The 16,419-nt window shown below is 62.6% G+C and overlaps 1 protein-coding gene across 5 annotated transcripts in view; it reads right to left on the bottom strand.

Annotated features, from left to right (window-relative positions):
- KCNN3 (potassium calcium-activated channel subfamily N member 3) overlaps positions 1-16,419 on the bottom strand; it is a 114,571-nt gene that overhangs the window by 67,764 nt on the left and 30,388 nt on the right. For 3 of the 5 annotated variants that reach the window (XM_058702292.1, XM_058702293.1, XM_058702297.1), the window contains one exon: positions 8,417-8,512. In XM_058702292.1, coding sequence (XP_058558275.1) covers positions 8,417-8,512 — 96 coding nt within the window. Of the gene's footprint in view, positions 1-8,416; positions 8,513-13,307; positions 13,734-13,835; positions 13,976-16,419 lie in introns of those variants that run through there. The other 2 variants (XM_058702296.1, XM_058702294.1) reach the window with 2 other exon arrangements.

The raw sequence follows: 16,419 nt of genomic DNA, 5'->3' as shown, positions 1-16,419 counted from the left end.
GCTGTGGCTGCGGGAACGGAACGGGAAGGCAGGCGTGTGGCCCTCTGTGCTGCCCAGCTCACACCCCTCGGCAGGCACAGACCAAGGGGGCCCAGAGCAGAGCAGCAGGGGCAGGGCGGACACGGGGCCCCAACCGTCGGGGATGCTCCGTGTGCAGGGCAGAGGACCCCGGAGGTCCGACCAGGGGGCTGGGGGTGAGGCTGCCGGCCCCCTCAGTACAGCACAGCCAGAAGGAGGAGGGAATGTGGGCGGGGAGACAGGAAGCTGCCGGCCTGACCCGCCCAGGCCACTCACAGCCCAGAGTCAGCGTCTAAAGGGAAGGCCAGATGCAACCCGGGCACGCAGCTCAGGGTGGAGGCAGCTCTGAGGGCCGGGGGCCAGGCGGGGAGGGTTCAGGCGGCTGGGATTGCTGCCCTGAACGTACCGGACCCCATCTTGGGGCGGCCCTGGGGCCCGAGGGGAGGACGGCAGGGAAACCAGGGGAAGGATAGGGTTTCCAATGAGTAGGAGAAGCACCACAGAGCAGGGCAGAGACTGGGGTCCCCCCTGGAGGGGCTGCCGCGGGGTCTGCTTGCTGTCTGTCCCACGCCGGACTCTGCCGTGGTAACACCTGCCGTCTGGGGAGTGGAGCCCGGTGGCTCAGCCCGACCTCCGGGCTGCTTTTCAGGCCCTGTGGGGCCAGGAGAGGAGGCACGGTCAAGGGGAGAGCTGCGTCCCCGAGGCAGGAAGCCTAGTGGGCCTGCGGACAGCTGGCCGGGCTGGAGCCCAGCCCGGTGTCCCCTTGCCACACGACACTGGCCGTGTGTCTCACCTCTAGGCCTCAGCTGCCTTACCTGTAAAACAGGGATGACGACAGAATCCAGTCCCGCGACTGTCGTGAGGCTTCCCCGAGGTCGTAGAGGGCACGAGCCCGGCACACAGAGAGCAGCACGCGGAGGGGCCACTGCCATTGTCGGTGGGTTCACAAACTACTTTCCAAATCTAAGCTCGGGGTCGCACCCTGGGGCCTGTGACGCTGGGCCGGGGACGCAGGTTCAGGGTCTGGAGTAGGGCCTGACGGCGGAGGCGGGAGCCTGGAGAAGGTCACCTCCCGGAGGAGTGTCCACACCCACGGGCCATCGGGGGGCGTAAGGTTACACACAAGGCGACGGTCTGCCCTGGGGCCGGACGGGACGGCCAGCTGTACAGCAACGTGCAGGAACTCACTTAGAAACAGCTAAAACGGTAAATTTTGTTATGCATGCTTTACCACGGTTTTTAAAAAGCGCGTTTAAATGGCAAAGTCACAGCTTGGCCCCGGGTCTACTGGCCACAGGCCCAGCATCCTTCCCGCAACCCCGCAGGTTTGTGCCAGTGTCGTGTTGGGAAAAAGGCGAATCGTACTGAGTTGTCTAAATCACAGGCTGACCAAGGAGAGCCCAGGTCTCCTCCGGTTATTGGGTTTTGGAGAACCCGGCCAGTGGTGGCTTTGCCATCGTTCCTCCTAAAAACAGGACGACGTCATTCCCGCCACGAAGGACACGACCACGCTCAGACTGCCGGTCGTCAGGCGCGGCAACGACACCGTTAACTCCAGGCTGCCATCCAACCCCCAAGTCCTCAGGGAGGGGTCTCTTCACAATCACTGTGTTCCTACCACTTCCTGCGGCGGGGACGGCCACGTGGGCTGTGCCCGGGGGGAGGGGGGCTCTCCAAGCACACGGCAGTGGGGTTCACTGGCCTTGGGGCCCAGGCAGAGCTCAGGGGGTCTGGCGCCGCCCCCGACGGAGACCCACCACGTGGGCGGAAAAGATCAGCAGCTAAAGACAGTAGCAAGCACAATACTAAAGGAGACAAACAGGGTCTGGGCAGGTCGTGGACGGCACACGTGGGCCCTCTCAGGGTCACGGAATGCGACCCGGGGCTGTGGCGAGGGGCAGTCTGTCCTCATGGAAAGAGGCCGGGACTTGGCACCGGGAGGAAGGGAGGTCGGTTACAGGCTTTAATTACCCTAAAAGCTTTCAGATGTCTGACCGGTTCATCCTCGTAAGACTTGTAAGAGTCGCCTTTAAACTAAGATGTTGGAGACAAAGAGCTGTCTTTGTGACTTTTCCCGTTTCAGATGCGAAGAGGGGACGGCCAGTCCCCAGAAGGTTACGCGAGGGGACGGCCAGGCCCCCGTTGGGCAGAGGCCAGGCGCTCAGGGGAAGGGCAGGAGTGCCACCAGTCTGGGTCCCTGTCACCGGGCCCGCTCACGGCTCCTTCTCACCATCCTCCCCTCGGGCCGTTCGGACACGGAATCCTGATACGATCACAGGCCCGGGAGGCCATCTGACCCCGTCTGCTCCCTCCACAGAGGACAGCACGGCGAGGACGGAGGGCCCCCTCCTGCTCTCGCCCGAGCTCACACGGAGATCAGGCCCCTCGAACCTCGTAGAGGTGACCGAGGCCAGCGACAGGGAGGCCCCCGGCTGGGGCAGCAGCGTGGGCGGCTGTCTGCAGACCCCTCGGTTCACTCAGCCCCCCGAACTGGGATGGATGGTGATGTCTTGCACCCTGGAATTTCAGCGGAAGCTTCTTGAGAAGCGTGTCTCTGCCCCTCACTTCACAGGCACTTCACTGACACTGTGTGGTTTCCGAGGCAACGCAGGGCCTGGGGGGAAGGGGGGGAGTGCTACCAGGTCCTGAGCCAGCAGGGGGGCCGCCTTCCCCCTCCTCCCGAGACCGGCTTCCCTTCCATCCTGCTGCTGGTGTTCGAGGGCAGAGGGCAGCCCTAACCTCTCAGACTCCTGGAGCTGAGGAAGCTTCTGGAGGCCCCGGCAAGAGGCATTTGCATACGAGTCCAAGAGCTCCCAGGGCTGAGTCTGCAGCCTGCACTGTCCGTCCCGCCGGGCAGGTCTCAACGTGCCCAGGGCAGCGCTGTGCACACCTGTTAACAGTCGCTCCACACGCTTGTCGAGCAGCATGAGACAGCATGACATTTCCAAGTGACAGAACAGAAGGTCCACACAGGCGGCCGAGAGGCTGCACCTGGGCCCCACAGGCTCAGGGAGCACAGCAGGCGGGAAAGCCCTCTGCAGCAGAAAGGGTTAAACCCCAAATGTCACACGGAGACCGCCAGGGTAGCCTGGTAACCATGGCAATCGACAGCCAGCTGCACAGGGAGGGAGGCCCAGCGGGCAGAGCGGCACTGCAGCCGGCAGGCCGGCCGCAGGCTCAGTCTGCACAGAGGCTCTCCTGCCCAGTGAGGGGAGACCTCGGCCCGCCTGCCCCCACCTGCTCTGCTGGGCGCTAGGCTCTGGGACACAACAGTGAGTCACGTCGTCCCCACCGCACAGCAGGGAGCCGGTGGGGCAGGAAACAGACGCTTGATTCAGGGGTCAGGGCCAGGGCCAAGCCAGCTCCCCACCTGTGGACTGTGGTGACCGGGGAGGCTCCTGGAGGTCTTGGGATCTCTGGGGTCCCCCATCCGGTCAGCCCAAAGGGACTGCCTCGCCCAGCCAGACACCGGCCCGTAGGAAACGTCACCAGATGTGTTCGAGGACACAGGCCCAGCCCCACCGGGGTCAGGCAGCCGCCACGTGGAGGACAGACGGCCCTTCCTTCCTTCTCCACGGCCCTGAGGTGCCCCAGGCCAGTTCTGTCCGGATGTACAAGGTCTCCGCTCCCGACAAAGATAGGGCTCGGCTAAAGCCTCATCTCCCTGTGAAACTCGCCCCCGTGGCCACACAGTTTCACACACGCCTCACGTCACAGTGCTGAACCTGGTCCCAGCGCATCAAGGTCTTGGACAAGCAGCCTCCAGGGGCCGAGCGCCTGACACCCACGGTCCTCAGGGGAGAGGAAGGGCAAGGGCCCAGAACCAGACTTGGCCTGAGGGGTCCTCCCTTCCCCAGTGGGACGACACCCCAGCTCAGCTAGCACGGGGCCCCGGAGCCTCTGGCCAGTCCGCCTCCTGCGAACCGATGCCCGTGTCGCAAATCCAGGAGGGCGCTCCGACCCACGGACCCGTCGTGCCGTGGGGGTGAGCCCGTCTGCAATGTGAGCTGTCTGCTGAATGTGATTTACGTCCTGTAATTTGGAGTAATTTCCCCGTCGGCTGAGGACTTGGTGGCATTTAATAAAAACACCCACTTAACACACACCTGATAGATCACCGGTGTCCCGTTTCAGTCCATGCGCTTGGAGGCCCCCAGCTGGTCAGCGTCACACTCCCGTCGGGTCCGCACTAGACGGGAGGCCCCCAAACGAGAGCGGGAACCTCAGCCTCACTGTGCACGCGACCCGTGAGCACGCTCACGTCAGCTCCCTCCACAGCTCCGTGGCGAACTTCCCGCCCCTGCTGTGTGCCCGACGGCTTCACCCGGCTCCGCTCCTGCCCCCAGAGGGGTGTGTGCACGCCCACCCCGGCCGGGCTCTGAGCCAGGGCACTTCCCCTCCCCCTCCTGCGCGCTCCTGGACCAGAACCCGGCCCCTTTCTGGCAGCCGGAGGACAGCAGTCCCTGGAAAAGTGGACGAGGACCCTCCCTCCGCACTGTGTCTGCTCCAGCTGCTATCCTGGCGTCCCCGCATTCGCAGGTGATGTCCCAGGAGACTGGCCCGCACTCACCACCTCGCCCGGCGACTCTGCCCCGGCGACGCGACGACAGATCCCGCCACGCCTCATGCAAATGACCAGTGTCCCCAGCTCCACAACAGGGTACCGGTCTCAGCCCCACCCTGCGGAAGGAGACTGACGAGGAGGGATCGGAGGGATCGATCGAGTAACTTGCTAACGGCTGCCAGACACACTAAAATGTGACAACCACCGCGGTTCGAACCCGAGCTCGCTACTCTGAAGTCTGTTCTCTGGCGACCCGCCTTCCGGGACAGCACCAGGGGCGTCGGCCCAGCCGTGGCTCCGCTCAGGGCGGTCAGTGGAGAGCGCTGGGCCCCTGCGCCGGGCTCTGCACGGAGTGGACCCTGTCGCGCGTGGTGAGTGCGAAGGGGGGGCCGCGCCAGGGGCCCCAACACCACACGCGGGTGCCCGGGGAGAGGCGGCCGGCGCGCCACGGGGCCCGGTGACGCCAAACCGCACGGTCCGTACACCGTGCGAGGTCGGCGGCGTTTCCAAAGTTTTGGTAAATAAACAAAACTGCGTTGGGTTTTGTGTCTTCACTTCTTTCCAGGTCACACTGGCCTGAGGATAACAGACGCCTGAGCCTTTGAAAGCTCCACCCTCTAAACAGCCAAGGACAAAACCCGAGGAGAAACGTGGCAGGGGCTGCCTTGTGGGACACCTGCCTTTGTGGCTCAGAAGCGCAGTCGGGCTGAGTGCACGTTCCGGGAGACCCCTTCCTGTCCGCAGAGGGGCGGACTTGCCAAAAACCCACGCTGCCTATCACGGGAGAGTGTCCCTCGTCCACAGGAGACCCCTGCACCCACATGAGATCCCCCTCACCCAGAGGAGACGCCTCGTCCACAGGAGACCCCCCTCACTCACCAGAGAACCCCCTCACCTACCGGAGACCCCCCTCGCCCACCGGAGGCCTTTGCCCACGGGCAAGCGTCCCTGTCACAGGCGGTACAGGTCACAGAGGTACGGAGGCTCCTGCACGGGTGGGGGTGGGCACCTGGTCACCTCTGGGAGACATCCACACCTGAGGCTCCACAACAGAAAGCCACCCCGTTTCAGAATTCTGCCTCGAGAACACAAGTCATCCAGACTGACACTAGGAATACCATTCTAGAAGGTGCCCCAGGCTTCTGCGCACCGGGGGGGAGGGGGCGCAGACACGGTCATCTGGTCCCTGCTAAAATTGAGCCGAGTCAACAGCAACCCGTGGGCAGTGGGGAGTCTGGGAGCACGTCCTTCACACAAGCCCCTGACACCACCCCAGGGAGGTGATGGGCCACACCCTGCCCTGCTCCCCCTGAGGGCGTTCCCGGCCCAAGGGGGGGGGGCGGGGGCCCTGGACGCTGGCCAGCGTCCAGGCTCTGGGGCAGCCCGCCTCCGCCCTCGGGAAGCAGGTCCCCGGCTGTGCCCAGACCTGCACCGGACAATTACAGAATTAGAAGGCTTCGATTCCCAATTAGTAGATGAGGCCCAAGACCACAGAACGGAGGGATGATCTAAATTGCTCTGGAAACCGGGTGTCTAGAATCCAGCACCCTTTCCCTCAGGACCTGCACCGCAGATAACCTGCTCGTCAGACGCCATGGGTCCCTGGAAACGTAAAGATAGTGACCTTACCATCCCGAAGTCTGGGGAGAAAGACACAGAACAGAGAACGGTAGGATCCGCCGAGGTGCGTACAAGGGGCCCTGCAGGAGCCGGCCCTCCCCACGCCATCTGGGCCCCCGCCATCCCACCTCCCCGTGGCAGGAGAAGGTCGGCGCAGGGAGAACTTTACTGGAAGGGTCAGCTTCCAGAGGGAGCCACGTGCCGGTGACTGCCCCCGCGACGGAGGCCAGGTAGGCTACGGGCACAGCCAGGGCAGCTGAGAGCCAGGCGGGGCTGGCGGGGGTGCGGGAGGAAGCCCAGCCGGCTGCCGGTGCCGGCGGTCAGCAGGGGGCCACCTCGTGGGCCCGGCTGGCACACGGACGGGCGAGGCCCAGCTGGAAGAGTGGGGCAGAGGGGTCCCGTGCCATGACCGCCCACCCTGGACTCCACTGTTCCCGACCCAAAGTGGGGGATGTGACTCCTATACTTCACCCGGGGAAACTGAGGCCTGGAGGCGCTATTACTGGCCCAGGTCGTGCAGACCGAAGTGTCTGAGCCAGGACTCGATGACACTGGCTTCACTTGGTTTCTGCAAGTGCTGAGCGCCAGGCCCTAATGGCGGAGACAGTGTCCTCTACTGCCCATAATCAGGACGAAGCAAAGCCTGGCCGCGAGCTGGGGCTGGGACAGAGGGCGCCGGGCGAGGTGGTGTCCCCGCCCCAGGCCGGCGCTGAGGCCACAGGCCTGCAGGAGGGAACCAGGACCACGAGAGTACGGGAGGGAGGGACTCGTGGCTGAGCGTCACGATTCCCACGATTCCGCCTTTTCTCTTGGGCCCGGGTCACATCTCGCACAGATCAGGGCGATACGCGCCAAGGGGCTCCCTCCAGATGAGGACGTGAGGGTTCGGTGGGGTTGAGGGAAGCCCCGGGCGCCACGGCTGGTTTGGGGCCCAGACGGTGACCCCCAGCCCTGTCTTGGTCCCTAACCACTCCCCACCCCACCCCACCCCCGGCCGGTGCTGGCTCCTGCCTGGGGTTGACGGGACAGTGGTCTGGGTCGGGCAGTTCAGGCTCCAGGAGGGAAGCTGGTGGCAGTGTCTGAATGCCCTGAGGGCACACGCCTGTCTGAGTACCGCAGCCCCCAGAGACTAGAGTCGCAGCTCCTAGATCCGTGTCCTCTGGTCCTCAGCTGCCTGGAGCCCCGCCAGGGTGGCCGGGAGCCAAGGCTTGCCCATCCAGGCCGGCCGGGGGCCCCCAGACACTGCCGGGAAGGCAGACGGGCCCACCCTGCCCAGAATGCCCCGTAACGGGGACGAGGTTGGCACGGTGTTTCCCGGCTCCCAGAGCACATCCTGTCCTCACAGCAGCCAGAGAAAGGTTGCGGAGCCAAACAAAAACGCCCTGTAGGAAGGGGTCCCGGCCGAGACCCAGCTGGTCTCCCTGACCGCGGGCTCTGGTCTTTGTCAATGTGTTGCCTGCGGCCCAGACGCAAATCGAACTGTCTTCCTCCAGCCCAGGGACCGGGATTATCTCCAGACTCGCATACGTGGGAGAAAAAGCATCTGGAGGTTTTAGAACTACCCGGGTCTCCAGCGGGGCCGGTCAGCCTGCAGGGCCGGGCAGTGCGGGCGCCCCGGTGTCCTGGGAAGATGCCACAGACCCTCTCGCCGTCTACCCTTCCTGGCCCGCATGGGACCCCTGTCGGCCAGGCTGGAAGCTGGGCCCGGAGGCCCAGCCGACATTTCTCTGGGGGCGCAGTCACTTCCGAGCAGCCCCTCCCCACATCTGACCGGTATTCCGTCTAGAAAATGACCCCTCCCAGCCTTCAGGGTCTGCGGCGGGTAAAGTCTACACCACTCAGAGATACAGAGTCCCGGAGGGATTCGGTGCAGTTCGAGTGTGTGTGCGTGTACGTGCGTGTGCAAGGGGACGGGAGATAGGTCTGCCTCCCTGGGGAATTCGGTGGCCAAGGTTCTGAAAGGCCCAGCGAGAGAAGGAAAGCGGTTCTCAGTGCACTGGCGTTAACGGGCCGCCCCCAAATCGTGAAGCCACATTCGCCTCTGGGACCCCCAAATAAGACGGCGTCACAGCTGCTGAAGCCCCAGTTCCCTCGCTCTGAGGGTCCAGACGGGAGGGGAAGAGCCACAGTGTGCAACACCACCAGGCGGCTGCACGGGGTGGGCTTTGGGGTGGGGACGGGCGCTGCTCGCGGAGGGGAGAGGACGGCACCTACCTGGACTTCTCGCGTGTGGTAGGCGACGATCAAGCCCAAGAGGATGATGGTAGACAGGCTGATAAGGCATTTCAGGGCCAGCGAAAACATGGAATCCTGCAGGAGAAATGGAGACAGAATTAGGGCAGCCAGGAAGGGGGCTCCGGGGATGGGGAGTGCAGGCCACGGCACACAGGGAGCCCTTTGGGCTGGGCCGCGAGCCGCTGGGGCCAAGCAGCTACCCCCAGCCCCTGTTTTCTAGGGTGAAGTCCCGCCTGCTCTCCTGGGAGGAGCCGGCAAGACATTTGCCATCCGTGGCTCAGTTTGCTGCCGTGTGGCTCGGAACTGTGTGTCCACGCTCGTAAGTCACGTGAGCACAGTTCCTTCTCGTGCTGCCGTGTGGTTTGGGCATCGGTGCTGGCCAGCTTAGGCCTCTCTTCTCTCAGAACAAACCTCAGACAATCCCCGAGGTTCCTTCCGTTTCTGATGATGCAGAGTTCCCTCTGGGACGGATCAGAGCGTCTCGGCAGCTGTTCTCACCCCCAAACTAGGCTCAGAGCAGGGAGGGAGGCAGGGGGGCTGCTGGAGGGCGAAAGGGGCTGAGTGCGGAGCAGAGAGGGTCCCCGTGGAGGATGGGGCAGGCGCGGGCGGGTCCCCTTTGTGCACCCCGTCTCCCAGCCCCAGGGCGCGTAGAGAGCCCCAGGGCTGGCAGCACGTGCCCTAGACACGGCCCCCCTTGGCTCTGTGGCTTCGGGCCTCTTACCCCACCTCTGCCTCAGTGGTCTCAAGCGTCTGATGGGGAAGACATTAGGACCCGCCTAGGGGCCTCTGGGAAGAGTAAAGCAGTTTGTGAACGGTCCTAGACGAGCCCTGCCCGTGGCCTTTGGGCCGTCCCCATGACAAGAATGGGCGGAAGGGAAGGCCGGACCCACTTAAGCAGATCTAAACAACGGCTCGACGGGAATGGAGATATTTCGAAGGCAGGGTGTGACGGACTGCCAAACCCACGGCCTAGCGGGCTCGAGGGAGGAGACCTCACCGCCCCAGAGAGCTTCAGGGGCAGACAGGGGGCTCGGGTCTGCAGGGTCAGACGGTGTCGTCCAGGACGGAAGCACTGGGGCGAGCGGAGGGCCTGTGCCAGCAGGCACCCAAAGCCACGCTCCCACCCCACCCCCGCAGGCTGACGGAGGGAACCTCTCCCGGGGCCCGTCGACCCACCGCTCGTTTACTCGATACAACTATGGGGGCCCACTTTGTGCCAGGCACAAGCTGGCGCTGGAGACTCAAGGGAGGACTCACGAAATAGTTCATGCATTCATTCGTGACGGTCTCCACCACGTCTCATTTCTTGAGCGCCCGCTGCACGAGTGACACCGCGCCAGGGCCGCAGGGTGTCCGGGGAGTGCCCTGCACGCCAGGCCTTCCCACGCGGCTTACGCACAAGCTCCAGCGGCGGACGCCGGGCGGGTCCGTGCGCCCGCTGCGGGAAGTCCCCCGCTCGGTCACTGAGCCTCCACGCTCCACGGCGTACCCAAGAGGAGCCCGCACTCACGGGCCCACACACGCGTCCACGGCTGCAGGGAGGGCACGGAGCACGCGGGGCACAGGGACAGCCCTCAGGAAGGGTCCTACCTTCGAAACCGCGACCCGGTGCCTGAGACGCCGGCCAAGCCCACGGGCCGGGCCTCTGGAGGGCTGAAGGGAGCGGGCACTGAACTCAGACTGCGTTAGAAGACAAACCAGCCTACAGGGGCCGGCGGGGACAGCGCGCAGCGCTCTCGACTCAGAAATGACCCTCGCTTCTCCCTCCAAGGGGTCTGAGGGCATCTGGGGAACATCGGGCCTTGGCTGGGAAGGGTTTGCGGTCAGCAGCACATTTCACCCTCTAATTTATTTCTTTTGGCAGAAATCACTAAAATCAGAATCCAAGTCTATTTGCATCACGTCTAGAGGAAGAGGTGGAGGGAGGGGTCTCCTCCTTCGAGCCTCTTCCTTTCGTTCTCAAACTCAGAACCTTCACATAAGAGGCGACTCCCCCCCGCCCCCTCCCCTTGGGTTCACCCAGCCCCGGAGCAGCGGGACCCTCACGACTTTGCAGATTTCCTCGCATTCTCTATCACGCGTCCACAAAAAGGAAACCGTCGACATGTTTACCAGCCGGAAAATACATCAGAATGGCTGGACTAGATATGTTTCCTACTTGTCAAATGTTGAATTGTCATCTTTTCTTTGCTGCCTGAACTCCATCCAGCGAAGCCTGAGATTAATACGGTTCTTCCGGCGACGGCAGCCAGCGAGGTGGCAGCCGGACGGCATGTGGGGGTACTCGCCTCCCTGCTGAGGGGCCCCAGGGACTGACAGGCCACGGGGGGTGGGGGGCCCATCAGCTGGGCGACTCTGCAACTCAGAGCTGTTCAACGACACAGTAGTGACCCTTCATACACAGAATTCTTAGGGACTAAATCCCAACAGATGAGCCATTTTTAAGCCATTTATTCCTAAATGCCCAACACTATCAGAGTGGTTAAATACATTTGGGAATAGCCAGTGATAGACCACTAGGCAGCCACCGAAAACCACTTCTGCAGAGAACGTTTGAAGAGGAAAAGCTCATGGTACAACATCAAGTGAAAAACTCAGACCACAAAGCTGCATATACGGTATTTCCAATTATTTTTCAATGTTTTACTTTTTTAATGCGAAAAAGACGGCAAATGCAGGACCACGCTATATAAAGCATCAGAGTACACAACCACGGCATGAGGCTCACAAGCTCGGGGAGAGCCTGAGAACCAGGGACACTGTGTCCATGCTGTGTGACCTCCGACCTCTGACCACAACAGGTGCTTAATAAGTGCTTCTTGAAATTACTAAACAGAACTTTTACTTTTCCCTGACATTTACTGAGTACGGACTGCGTGCCAGGTCCCGGACTAGGCTTCTACACAAATTACCTCACATCCTCACCCTACAGACAATTCCACAATGTCTCCATTTACTGATTAAAAAAAAGCCCAAAAAACAAAAAACAGAGAATAAGAGAGACTTTTCCAAGGTCACACAACTAACCCAGATTTTATCTACACACCAGATTATTCTTTCTTTCTTTTTTAATAATTTTTTTAATGTTTTTATTTATTTTTTTTTAATTTTTTTTCAACTTTTTTTTTTTAATTTTTTTTTCAACGTTTTTTATTTATTTTTGGGACAGAGAGAGACAGAGCATGAACGGGGGAGGGGCAGAGAGAGAGGGAGACACAGAATCGGAAGCAGGCTCCAGGCTCCGAGCCATCAGCCCAGAGCCTGACGCGGGGCTCGAACTCACGGACCGCAAGATCGTGACCTGGCTGAAGTCGGACGCTTAACCGACTGCGCCACCCAGGCGCCCCTCAACGTTTTTTATTTATTTTTGGGACAGAGAGAGACAGAGCATGAACGGGGGAGGGGCAGAGAGAGAGGGAGACACAGAATCCGAAACAGGCTCCAGGCTCCGAGCCATCAGCCCAGAGCCTGACGCGGGGCTCGAACTCACGGACCGCGAGATCATGACCTGGCTGAAGTCGGACGCTTAACCGACTGCGCCACCCAGGCGCCCCTGTTTTTATTTATTTTTGAGACAGAGAGACACAAAGCATGAGCAGGGGAGGGGCCGAGAGAGAGGGAGACACAGCATCCGAAGCACGCTCCAGGCTCTGAGCTGTCAGCACGGAGCCCGACGCGGGGCTCGAACTCACGAACTGTGAGATCATGACCTGAGCCGAAGTCGGACACTTAACCGACTGAGCCACCCAGGGACCCCTATTCTTTCTTTTTTAATGTTTATTATTTATTCTTGACAGAGAGAGACAGAGACAGAGAGAGACAGAGACACAGAGACAGAGCAGGGGAGGGGCAGAGAGGGAGGGAGACACAGAATCCGAAACAGACTCCAGGCTCCGAGCCGTCAGCACAGAGCCCGACGCGGGGCTCGAACCCAGGAACCATGAGTCATGACCTGAGCCCCCCAGGATTCCAGATGTTTCTATTCTTTGCCCCACCACGTGAGTTAGCTCCAGCCATCCTTGCACAGGCCAGCCACCGCCATCAGGGGCCACAGAGGGACTCGGGGCAGAGTGGGAACGTGTGCCAAATGCCCGCAAGCCACCCCCAACCACCAGCCAGCCCTTCCCAGACCCGCGACCCCTCGTTACGACACCCGCCTGTGCTACAGCGGTACCCACGGCAGTATCATCAACCCGCTTTTGTGGAGGAGGAAACTGAGGCTCGGAGAAGTCAGCTCACCGGGTGAGCAGGCTTCAAGAAGCCAGGATTCCTCCAGACTCCGAGTCCTGCCGGGCCCCGGTACCCTGTCTGCCCCGCAGTCGGGCCCTGCTGGCCTCCAGTCTCTGCCGTGAGGACCCTCGGGACCGCCCGACCGCCTGCCCCAAGGCTGGGTGGAGCGTGGGGGCCTGTGTTCCCCGGCTTCCGAGCCGCCTCGTCGCCTGCCAGAATCGTCACGATTACAGCACATCTTCCCAGAGACGCTGAAGTTCTAAATGTCCTTGATCATCTGGGACACTTGAAAATGACAGAAAAACAGAGTCCCGGGGCACAAATATCAGCTTAACCAGGACAAGGGTGTGCGGGCACCTCCCCAAGCAAGCTGACGGCCCCAAAGTGTGTGTGTGTGTGTGTGTGTGTGTGTGTGTGTGTGCACGCATGGGTGTGCGCGTGCGGCCGTGCGTGCGCGGAGTGTGCGAGCGCGTGTGCCAGCGTGTGCACCCTCATACGTATGTGGTCCGCTGATGGCTTGTGTCGCCGGCTGGAGCCCCCATGTTGTGATTCACTTTGGGCCTGACGGCCGCCGGCCGAGCACGTGGGTCACGGGGCACCCCCAGCACGTCTGCCCTCGTCCCTTTTCCCACCTCTGTACCTGACCGGACGGTGAGCGGCGATCAGCAGTAACGTCGCCCGCGCCGTCTTCTCGACAGAACAAGGCCGCGGACAGAGAAGGTCCTCACGAGCCTCCGAAAGTTCGAAAGACCAGAATTCAAGTCCCGGCTCTGCCGTCCCCCGGCCGTGGGACACTGGACCTGTCGCGTAAGCTCTCTGGCCTCCTTCTCTGCAGGCCGGGTCTCACCTGCACCCGCACGCATGGGGCGAAGCGAGAGGAGCCACGGGGACACTCCTTCTTCGCCAACGGAAGCCGGACGCACCCCTGGCACCGGCAGCTCAGAAAGGGCCGAACATGCGTGCCCTCCGGTCACACTGGGCACACGTGCTGAGCACCTGGCCGCGGCCGGGCCCCGTGCAGAGTACTCAGCCCGCCGCCCCCGCCTGCTGAGCCCGGATCCCACCCGGCCGAGGAAGGGGCAGGTGAGCCGAGCCGGGCCTGGAGACGCTGGGCTGGGACGGTCAGAAACGGGCAGAAGCCGGGGGGGGGGGGGGGCGGGACAAACACCTACAGGCGGCCCCTCTAGCGACCGGGGCGTGACCCTGAGCCCACGCCCTGAACGTGGGGCGTGACCAGGGGACGTGACCGTGAGCCGACGTCCTGAACGTGGGGCGTGACCAGGGGACGTGACCCTGAGCCCACGCCCTGAACGAGGGGCGTGACCAGGGGCGTGACCCTGAGCCGATGTCCTCAACGTGGGGCGAGGAGTGCCCGCGGCACCTTCTCCCCGGGGATGCGACTCGCCGAGGACGCAGGCCCCGGGGCCGGCCCTGCGCCGGGAGTCCTGGGGTGGCTGAGGCGTGTCTGACCAGACCCCGGGGCCGGATGGGGGGCTCAGCCCCTGCGGCCTCCCTCGCTTCCCTGTTCCGGGTCCCCCACCGCGGCTCGGGTGCGTGAGACATATTCCCCGGGAGCACAGAGCCGAGGCCACACAGGTCACCCTCCTCTCGGACCCAGATGCCGCAGGGATGCTGTGGGCCAGCTGACGGGGGCCGGGCGGGAAGACGGCTCCTCGCCCGTCCTCAATCTTGGGGTGTTGCTCGGTTCACGACCCAGATGCCATGCGGGGTGATCCCTGCGCCGAGCAGGCCCCCAGCCCTCCTGGGCCCCAGAACCGCCCGTGTCGCCAGGTCAGCCGCACCTCCGCTGGGAAGCCCAGTTTGCCCACCGATGTGCGCTGGCTCGACCGTCAAGGTGGATGCCCCAGCCGGGGAGGTGAGGCGGAGTTTCCGATCTGTCCACCTCCGCGCCTGGAGGGTGTGGTCGGGCACGCGGCAGGCCAACAAGTGTCAGCCGAACGTGGCGCATTCGAAGGAAGGGCGCACGTGGCGAGGTGCGTCAGGCAGCAGACACTTGCACCCTGACTTTCCGGACACAGGAAGCAGGGCGCAGGGGAGGGCGGCGGCTGACGCTGACTGTGCGCTGCACCGCCAGGTGCTGGGGCGACTCCGAGCGACCCCCTGGGGCCCGGGACGCTTGCCCAGCAGCCCTGAGCGAGGGGGAGGAGGAGGAGGAGGAGGAGGAGGAGGAGGAGGAGGAGGCGGCTGGATTCCAGCGTGGGAAGCAGGAACCAAAGGTCTGTGCTGGCTCCCCCCCGGGAGCGCTGGGACTGGAGGACGGCAGGGATGAGAAGGCGCCTTCCAGGCCTTCCCGCGGGGGTTAGCCCCGTGTCACCTGCCCTGACAGGGCCCCAGCCACGTCACCGCTGAGCCTCGGTCACCTTCTGGCACAACAGACCCCAGCAGCCTCAGGTCAGGCGGGGGGTCTGCACCAGCCCAGCAAGTGCAGCCGGGCCCCACCTGGTGTGGGGCGGGCAGGCGGGGACGTGGCCAGTGAGGGAAGCCAGCCGTCCGCGAATAAAACCCACCGAGTCAAGTTGGCCTGGAGCGTTTCTCCGTGGCCTCAGCCTTGTCATTCCCAGAAGGGGATGGAACCTGGCGTGTAAGGGACACCACGCGGTTGACAACAAGGACACTCGGGGCTGAGCAGAGGGGGCCGTGTGATGCTCAGCGAAGCCGGCGTGACGGCCAAGACACCAATTAGGAGGAAATGACCCACCCCGGGCCCTGGCTCTCCCGCTGCCTGACGCCCCAAGGAAGGGAAAAAGGTCACTTGGGAGACTATGGCACCAAAATATCAAGTCAGACGGGTCACCCCCCAAGGCCACAAACATAATTCCAATTAAGGAGATACTTTCCTTTACAAGGTCTGAGCACAGGGGAACTGGCATATCATGAATTCTCTCCCGCCCGCTTGTCTGTAATTTATTTCCCTGCCCCACTTACAACATTGGCAAAGATTCCGTGCAATTCAATCAAATTTTATATTACGTGCTTGCCACATGGCCGGTGGAAACGCGCACGACGGGGTCTTTCCAACCGCTCCGAGGACGGCCCGACTCTTCCAGACACACAGTCGGCACCTCACCGATGTTTGCTGGGGGGCTGGGTGTGGAGGGGCCCAGACGGCTCAGACTGGAGCCCTCCAGCAAGGCAGAGTGAAACCCGGGGCTTCTGTCCCCCACCCCCCATCAGGCAGTAGGGGGTGGGGGAAAGCTCACCCGCCAGGCACCACAGTCCCTACCCATCTAGGCCCGAGGGGCCCTGGACTCACTCCAGAACAATTAAATCAGAGTGTCTGCTGGTGAGGCCTGGACACTGACATGTTAAACTTTGAATATTTTGGTGATTCTGATGTGCAGCCAGGGATGAGAGCTGCTGCGCCAGGCGCACAAGAACATTCCGGAAAGCCGGGGCCACCATCACAGCCTGCAGGAGACACTGCCAAGTGGGCACCTGCACAGAACAGGTGGAGGCCCCTGGAGGGGAGGCCCAGAACCTAAGAGTGAAAAGGAAACTTAAAAGCCATCTAGTTAAATAGCCCAGGCCTCTCTGTAAGAGTCCCAGCGCGTGGTCATTCAGTCGGCTTGACTACCTCCAGGGACAGGGAACTCACTCCCTATCAAGGCCGCCCATCTCTACTTTGGAAGGCTCCGATTGTTTCAGAGACCTGGATTCGGCCTTCTGGAGTGCTGTCCTTGGGTGAAGCCTTGCTCTGACGGTGGCGTCGCAGACGCCCGTGCCAAAAGTCC

The sequence above is a fragment of the Neofelis nebulosa genome, chromosome 15, assembly GCF_028018385.1.
Source record: "Neofelis nebulosa isolate mNeoNeb1 chromosome 15, mNeoNeb1.pri, whole genome shotgun sequence".
NCBI lineage: Eukaryota > Metazoa > Chordata > Mammalia > Carnivora > Felidae > Neofelis > Neofelis nebulosa.
This window is presented reverse-complemented; position numbering and strand designations above follow the sequence as displayed.